Here is a 9,462-nt window from a genome sequence, read left to right as displayed (position 1 = left end):
ACGAACACTTTAAATAAATAAATGAACAAGTAAAGAGAAAGAATCTGAAAGATTAAAAGTACCCGATGATTTAATGAATCCAGAGATACACACACACACACACACACACACACACACACACACACACACACACACACACACACACACACACACACACACATATATATATATATATATATAAACTAGAATGGATAATTCATGTTCAAAAAGATATCAAAACAAACATCATCTTTAGGACTTAATCTGCACACGAGAGAAAAAGAAACTTGGCTTTTAAAAAGTGAATTCAAGATAGCTTTTATCACTGTTAGCTTTAAGACTTAATCTGCACACGAGAGAAAAAAAAATATTAGTAACACTATGTAATATTTATTTGTGAATTAGTGTACCTGAAATTTTATTAATACGGGCAAAAAGAAATTTACATAGTTGGATTGCTGACGCCCTAATTTTTGATGCCACAACTCAGACTCATTTATGCTGGACCTGCAATAGGGGATATCATTTGTTAGAATATAGCAACTGTCTGTTGATCGCTTACCTTCCATAACACAGTGCTTTTCATTATCCATAACGCTGCAGTTGTCTTTGGTGAAGCTAACATTCGAGTTTTGGTCGCAGAGTTGGCTAATGCATATGAGGTTGGCATGGAGTCCGTTTACCAGTAGCACCTTTTTCAACTTCGGTAGACCTGCAACATTTAGAGTACCTACTCCGGTTACTTGTCCTTTGACTCCATCACCAAAGGTTACTTCACCGTTGCTTGTGTTTATGTCACTTAGAAATTTTGCATTTCCGGTCATGTGACGTGAGCAACCGCTGTCGAAATAAAATTTTTCATCCCTACCTGCATTTTTAGAGTGAAAGGATACAAGACTGATATAGTTGGATTTCTTTACCCATACTTGTTTGATAAACGGAGTAATGTACTTATGGCTATATTTTTCGGCCCTTTGTTCTTTGTAGAAGTAATAACACTCTGGTATGATGTGTCCTCGTAACCTACAATAGTGACACACTGGATTATATACCTTATAATTAAACTTGTTACGTACTGTACCTCGTGTTCGCCATGCTGAGCTAGTGGCAGGCGCTGATTCACGATATTGTTTAGTTGTGCTTGATTCAGGAGTATCTTCTGGACGTGGATCAGATGTCTTGACAAAAGTAGTTTTGTCTTTGTTGGTTCCTCCAGTAAAGCCAATACCAAACCTTGCACAGGATTGCCGCCCAGAACCAAGAATTTCATCAAGAGTTGAAGTGGTATCCATCATTTGGATTTTCTTTTTGTAAGTACTCAGTTCCAACTTCAGTTTCTTGACTTCCTGTTTCGGTTTCTCTTCTCGGTCAGTGTATTCTTTAATTAATGCGTCCCTATCTGCTACTTGACCTTTGAACACGTTTACAGCATTTTGCAATACTCTAACTCACTAGACACTATACGATTTGCTTTAAGTAATGCTTCCCACTTGGGATACAACTTGTTAAACTCTACTTCATAAGATAAATATGGTATTTCATGGTCTTTCGCCGAGTTGTATTCACCACCCTCCGTGTCAGATGCATCTTCAGGTTCTGAACATGTCGCAACTCTAGCAGAAAAAGCTACAAAATTATCGAACATTTCTTCTGCATCAGAATCAGCAGCTTCTGATTCAAGTTCGTCATCACTCCAAGTTGTGGCTGTCATGGACTTCTTTCGCCTAAGATAAGTTGGACATTCAGCTTGAACATGACCAAAACCCTCACACTCGTAGCCTTTTACTCCTTTGTTGTTTGATTTTTCCTTGGAGTGGGCTGGATGTGAGGCAGCAGGTTTTGATTTTGACATGCTAGTTTTTGTACCAGTTTTCGACATGTTTGAGCTTGCTCCTTTTTGAAATTTTTGTTTTGTGAATTCTTCTGAGATACCTATTTCAAAAAATTAGAAAATTGTTTAGTTAAAAGCGCAACTGGATTATCACCTGATTCGTCTGGGTTAGCGGTATCATCATGTTCTTCAGCAACAAATGCAACTGTCATTTGCTTTTTGGTGTGATCAGTAAGAATTTCAATTTCGTAGGTTCGAAGATTGCCCATTAGTTGAGCCACTGATTTGTTCTCCCAGCCATAATGTTCTTGAATAGCGGTTACCTTCATCCTGAATCTCGGAGGTAAAGACCTTAGGCTTTTTTTGACAAGTTTTTGTTGGGAGAAAGGTTTTCCAAGAATTATTGCTCGATTAGCTAACTCTTGTATGCGTTCGGGAAAACTCACAATATCTTCGTCTTCGTTCATACGAAGTCCCCCAAATTCAGTTTTTACCAGCTGAAGCTTTGACTGTTTAACTGAACGTGTACCTTCATAGGTGGTTTCGAGTACTTCCCACGCAGTTTTTGCACAATCAATACCTGTAACCAACGAAAATTGATTTTCATGCATTAAGGAATAGATTTTGTAAAGAGCCTTATCGTTATATCCAGCAGTGGTAATTTCAGCTTGAGTTATCTCGGTTTCAGGTTTTATCACTGGTGGATCACCGTCTTTTTCTCCAGGTTTTGTAGGTGGAGTCCAACCAGTCAGTACCGCCCGCCAAACCTGATCTCCTTGAGCTTTAAGGTGAGTTCTTGTTCGAGCCTTCCAATATGCGTAGTTATCACCTGTAAGCTGGGGAAGTGGCCTGAACCTTTCCATTCTGAAACACTTAGCAACAAGTGAGATTGAACAAAGTAATAACAGGAAGAACAGTATTGAAAACCGCTAAACACTTAAAAATAAGGAACACGTAATAGCCAGATCGAAAGACTAGTAACTTAAGCCTCCAGGCTTTGATACAAATTGAAATAATACCGTGAACCTTAAACTATCTGAACCTGAAACTTCTACTTGATTTTTATACTCATATTAAATTTTGACCGTTTAATTTTTAGTTATTTAGTGATAGTAAATAACAGAAAATAAAAGCAGTAATTAAATCAAGTACACAGAGATTTGTTACGCAGTTCGGAGCGTTTCTCCTACGTCTGCGGGGCAACCCACATCTGCCCAATCCACTATAGATGTTCACCGAGGAGTTTTAAAATAGAACAGTACATTAGACTCTCACAGTGTTAGCTACCATACTACAAACAACCTTCCTAACATCCAACCTGGACCATGACGTGCATGCCTTGATATCCTTCGAATAGTACTTCAACTGAATCAGGCGCAGACCGTTGCTCAGCAGACTTCGACGGACTCAGGCGTAGACCGTAGCTCAGCTGAATAATATATTGAATTCAATTTGTTAGCAGTATAATATTCACTTCTCAAAACAATATTAAATCTCAAATTGGCAACTTCCACAATGATCTTCCTTTCCTTTTATAGTGATGAAGCTTCCAATTTCTCAAGGTACAAAAGTAGCTTTCCAACATAGTAACTCATTCTCAGCCATTCGTTTAAACACCACACATTTTGCTTGAACCATAATCTGTTAGTTGATTTCCCCTTCATATCACTAATAAACAAGAGCCACTCAAACATTTACCATATGATGAATAAAAATGGTCCAAGAGCTTTGGCTAATCCCATGTCTATTATTTATAAAAATAAATTAGCCAACATAGGTTTAATGTGTACAAAATATGTACACTTACAAATGACATTATCAAAACCATGCAAAAACGTCAATAATCGTAATATTTTGTGACGAAAAATTAACTTCGTCTGTAATACCTTTTCATATGCCGCTAACCCGACGGTCCGGATGACGTTTTTATTTCGTCAATAAAGATATTTGGCGACGTATTGTTATTTTTACCGACGTTTAAAAAACGTCGCTATATGTCAACATTCTTGTAGTCGGGCCCATAAATTTACTGCTAGATTTTCTTATATTTACTTATTAAATGTAATAATTTTCTATGTATGTTTCATCTTGGCCATGAGTATGTATTTCTTTTCTACTGAATTACTGAAATAACCTAAAATAGCAATTAGTAATTGCGTGATAGATCAATTAATGATGGATGAGAGATGGATTTAGATTCAAGTTCTACAAAATAGCTTTATTTATGAAGAAAGGTTTTGGAACTATATCAAGAAAACCACCAGTTCCAAAGGTTTGAGATTCAAGTTGTACAAAAAGTTCTTATTTTCACTTTGTTCATGGAACATGGATTTTGCTTAAAGGTTTAGACGTAGAGGGTGGACTCATTTCCTATACAATAAACATATTTTCAATACTCTTATCTAAAGCCTTATGCTGGACGCAAAGTAGTTCCAAAGTGTTGGAATGTTTATTCAGTAACTTGAAAGTGTAATTGGACTTAGAGGTTTTAGATAGTATCAGTTGTGTATCTAAAATGGGAAATTACTGCAATCACTTTACTCTGGCTCTTTAGCATGCATGAATCCATATTGGGAGGTTAAGAAACTTGATATGTGAACTTCTATTTTCATGGAACATACAGTTTTACGTTATCAAATAAATGTTCTTGAGATGATTATTGTCTAACATTCCACTTTAGAATTGAATGAGGCTATAAAGATGTGGCTTATTTATCAAATTCTATTTTTTAGTTCCAGTGGTGATGGAGTTCCAATAATGATGGAGAAGGTAGATCCTGCACCGAACTTATATACAATGATGAGGCTGTGGGAATTTTCTGATTAATATGTCACTGAGCCCACGGATGGATCTTCTGTTTTGTGTAAGGAAATCAGTTGGGTTGATGCATCTATGAATTTAATAGGTTGTCTGCTACTTACTAACATTCTTGTTTGGGTTTCTTTTACTTTTCTTTCCACCAACTAACTATGCATTTTATTTGGTGCATGTTTGCTTCTTTAGATGAAATGCCACATTGCAGCACTCTTTGTGTTCCTAAAGTTCAAACAATCTTTGGTGTTGTTGGGATGCTAAAGCTTGGTGCATGCCAGTTGGTGTTATTTGACACTAATACAGTTTTAGTTTTAGTCATGCCATATCATTGGTACAATGCTATACTGGTTTTTAGGTCATTGTTGATTAGTAATATGAGTGCCAAGACTTGCATATATGTTTTATTCTCACAATTCTTCGATTCTCTTCCTTAGGGTTTTGATGCTTGCCAAGGGAATTTCTATTCACAAATCTTTTCTTGTTCCTTTGTTTGCTTTGCAAGCCCCATCACCTCTCATCTCATGGATCAAGTAAGCTGCTCTCTCCTTATTTTTTGTGGTTTATCGTCATGGTGAGTGCATGCTATTAAATTCCAAGCTTCAATAAACAAATTGAACATTATTGATTTGTAGGGGTGAGTATGGCTTTTGGATAACATTCTTGGCACTGCTTATTCACCTTTAATAATTTTCTTCTTCTTTCCTGGTATGTTTTATGGCATGCAGTTTCTGTGCTTTGTTATATTATTAGTCACTCTTTAAGTATTATAGTATACTCAATCCACATTATTTGAAACATGGAGTTGCCTGTTTTAGCAATCTTAGAAATGTAAGATAGAAATGTAAGAAATGAAACATGGGTTTTTTTTTCCTGCTTGTTAACTTAAGACGATGAAATGAACACGATGGACTTTATCCATATTGATCTGAGCCTAATATTGAATCTCTTGTTTTCTGCTTTGGCATTTTATTTCATTTCTTTGACAAGTAAAAATATAATGTTGCAGTATATTCATCTTTTTCCTGTGTGTCTGGTTCTTCTTTCAGAGATTGCCCTATGCCTTTCTTCCAAGGTATACTGCCCTGGCATATCATTCAAGAATTGAACACACTGTATAATAGAGCCTGTGATGATATTTAAGGTTGTTTTGTAAATTCTGAATTGTAGGTGTATGTTAGAGATAAGAACAATGATGTATTTTTATTGACTATAAACTAAAATAAAGAAACAGGAAGTCACTTGACTTTCCCGAACAAGAGTTTTAGGCTCTTGCCCCACAAGAGTTTTAGACTCTTGCCTAGCTACTAAAGCTTAAGGACTAAGGATAAAGATTGGCTGATTTACTCTCATCTAGAGGTTCTAATTTATAGTGCTAGGAAATAAATAATTATAGAAAATGAGATATTGTTGATATGATTGTGCCTTTGATTTTATTCTTGTCAAATCCCTTGAGCTAAACCTTTCCTTATGTATTCTGATTTGTCTTATTTTCTTCATTCCTTTTTCTGAGTAAACTATCTCTTATTTTGGGTGTGTATCATTGCCACCCACAAAAGAAACAGCCTTGTCCCCAAGGCTAGGTGGAAATACTACCTTATATTGTCCGGTGTCGATTTCGTCAGTTACACCAGGCTCGTCGCTCGTTTTGTCCTTGTCATCCTCTGCTGCAATTAGAGTTTGCAAGGATTTATTCGGGCATACATGAAGCGGACTGTAGGGTTGCTGACAACGGAAACAAAGTCCTTTGGCGCGCATGTCCAGATACTTTTTGTTAGAATAATGTCGTGCTGGAGCTCGTGACGTTGACGTGCCGGAATTGCGCATTGAAGACTGCATAGCAAGAAAAGCAGGTTGTGTTTGGGAGGAATATGAAGATGTTTGATTGCTACTAGAGAATTGAGACTGGGTTGGAATGGGTTTAGGCTATGAATAATTCGAAAAAGAATTGGTTTGGTAATTCTTCCCATGCCTATTAGACCAAGTAAACCCACTATGTGAAGGAATTATCTGGAGGGCTGCATTTTCTTCTTGCAGATTGCGTCAAAGGAGCCGGCCTGTGGAGAGAAATTCAATTTCTCGTTCTGTTGCGCGAGTGACACGCATCGCTGTTCGGAGATCTGTCACATCGTTCGGTCGGAACCGCACTCGAATTGCAGGTTTCGAGCCGTTGAGAAAAATCCCTAATTGAATATGAGGAGAGAGTCCAGGAATTTGGGCAATTCGAGCTCGAAACGCAGTGATTAATTCATCCACCAAGCCCGTTTGACGAAGAGCGGCAAGCTGTTCAAACGGTGGCCTAGGCAATTCTTCACCAAATTCTTCCAAAAGGTCATGCGTGAATTGAGTCCAAGTAAGAGTGGTTTGTTGTTGTTGTAGCCATCGGAGCCAATGTAGAGCTACCCCCTCCATACTAACGAAAGCTGTTGGGACTTTCAAATCCTCTCAGGTGTGATGAATGGCAAAGTACTCCTCCACTCTAGCTAACCACCCAATCGGATCTGTGCCTTTAAATGTAGGAAGTTCTATTTTTTCCAATGGGCAGCGAGGTGTTGTCCGAGTGAACATGTTCTGGAAGAGAGGTTGAATTCGGCGTTGGGATGGAAGTTAATGAAGCACTGGCATTGTTGTGCCCTCCGCCTTGGAAGGATAGAGCGAGGCGATCAGACATCCTAGCCATGGAAGCTTCCATGGCTACAAATCGATCATTCCATGTGGCCAATTCAGCACGGATTGCATCTTGGTTCTTCTCTAACGTCTCTACTACTCTACTCGGGAATTTTGTGTGTTTGTCATTCAACGACAGGTCAGACCAAATTGTTTGAGAAAAGAACAACGATTTATATTTATTGACTAGAAACTGAAATAAAGAAACAGGAAGTCACAAGACTTTCCCCAACAAGAGTAATATATTAATCACTAAACTACACAGAAAAGAGCAATAAGGCCACGGAATAGATTTGTTGTAATATATCAAACACCAAATATTTAAATATTGAACAACAAATCTATTCCGTGCATCGCATGGGTGAAAATACTAGTTAATTTAATAATAATTTTAGTAATCTACCTTCAAAAAAAAAAAATTAGTAATCTTTTTTCTTTTTAGTACTATTGATCACTCTATTACAATGTAGTAGTATTTATCCTTATATACTTTCTCAACCTATTGAAGAACAAAGGTAGAGTCAATGTCCCTACTATGGTTTCAACCTGTGACATCCCATTGGAGAGGGTAACAGTTATGCCGCTTGACTATAAGATCATTGGCAAACAAATTAATCAAATAATAATTTCAGTAATCTAGCATAATACGGACAATATTATTTAATTTATATTCTGGCATATAAAAAGGAAATCACTAGTATTTGGAAAATTAATTAATCAATTAATAATTTCAGTAATCAAGTAGTTAACAATATGGACCATATATTTTAATTTTCATTCTGGCATATAAAAAGGAAATCACTATTATAAGGAAAATAAATTAATCAATTAATAAATTTAGTAAACTAGTAAACGATATAACCATGCATTTTTGGTTTAAAAAGCTGTATTATATAGACTTAGATTTTAATTTTCATTTCTGGCATATAAAAAGCAAATCACTATTATATGGAAAATAAATTAATCAATTAATAATTTCGGTAATCTCGTAAAAGTCTAAAAGATATAATCATGCACTTTTGGCATAAAATCTGTATTATATAGACTTATTACACGGCAAATATTTATTGCAATCACTTTTTATTATTATATATATAGTCCAAGGGAAATGACAAATCAAGTACAAACTCTAGACGTTGCTTAGAAAAAGATGGAAAAAACACAAAAAAAAATGTTCTTTTCAATATTATCATCCTCCTCGTTTGTTCAAGTGAGACTCTATTGCCTCTTTCCCCTTAATTATGTTGTAATTCAAATTCCGTATTTCTTGTAAATTTTTTAAGAAAAAGTATTCTAACTTCTTAATCATATAGTTTTAATGGGTCATCTTGTAATAATTGCCAAATAGGCAAATACACTTTCTATCCTTTCACAAAAGTTGTCATTTGGCCTTTCAAACAACAAAATCGTGATTCTCGAATCCAATTTGATTCATATTACATGTTTGATTAGTTAGTGTTTTAATAAAAATTACATATAATCTGTTTTTTTTTTTTTTTTTTGGCTAATAAGTAATGGCGGTTAGTTTCATTGTTTAATGGATGAAAATCACACACACACACACACACACACACACACACACACACACACACACACACACACACACACACATATATATATATATATATATATATATATATATATATACATATATATATATATATGTGAATATATATATATATATATATATATATATATATATATATATATATATATATATATATGTATATATATATACACATATATATGTATATATATATACATATATATATGTATATATATATATATATATGTATATATATATATATATATACATATATATATGTATATATATATACATATATATATGTATATATATATACATATATATATATATATATATATATATATATATATATATATATATATATATATATATGAGTAAAAGACATTTTTGGTCCTAGACTTATAGTGGCTTGGACAATTTTAGTCCTTTATAAAAAAATTTGCCATTTTATGGACAGAGTTATTGTGGCGAGGACATTTTTGGTCCTCCGTCTATATTTCTGTTAGATAACCGTATGAGAGAGGGGCAACTACGTCAATTTAGGCTATCTCCATCTATCTATTATATCTATGTGTGTTTGGCGGCTTCGATTCTCCTTCTATCTATTTGATTAGTAACCTGTTTGGCG

At 35.1% G+C, this 9,462-nt stretch overlaps 1 protein-coding gene across 1 annotated transcript; it reads right to left on the bottom strand.

Moving 5' to 3' along the window:
* Positions 1 to 475: 475 nt before the first annotated feature.
* Positions 476 to 2,673, bottom strand: LOC109159553. The gene is made up of 5 exons (XM_019307654.1): positions 1,965 to 2,673; positions 1,432 to 1,911; positions 931 to 1,002; positions 542 to 847; positions 476 to 486 (listed from the first exon to the last, which is right to left on the bottom strand). The coding sequence occupies exons 1-5, from the start codon at positions 2,671 to 2,673 to the stop codon at positions 476 to 478; spliced, it is 1,578 nt and encodes a 525-aa protein (XP_019163199.1).
* Between the last annotated feature and the right edge of the window lie 6,789 nt (positions 2,674 to 9,462).

This window comes from Ipomoea nil, unplaced genomic scaffold (assembly GCF_001879475.1).
Source record: "Ipomoea nil cultivar Tokyo-kokei standard unplaced genomic scaffold, Asagao_1.1 scaffold2833, whole genome shotgun sequence".
Lineage (NCBI taxonomy): Eukaryota > Viridiplantae > Streptophyta > Magnoliopsida > Solanales > Convolvulaceae > Ipomoea > Ipomoea nil.
This window is presented reverse-complemented; position numbering and strand designations above follow the sequence as displayed.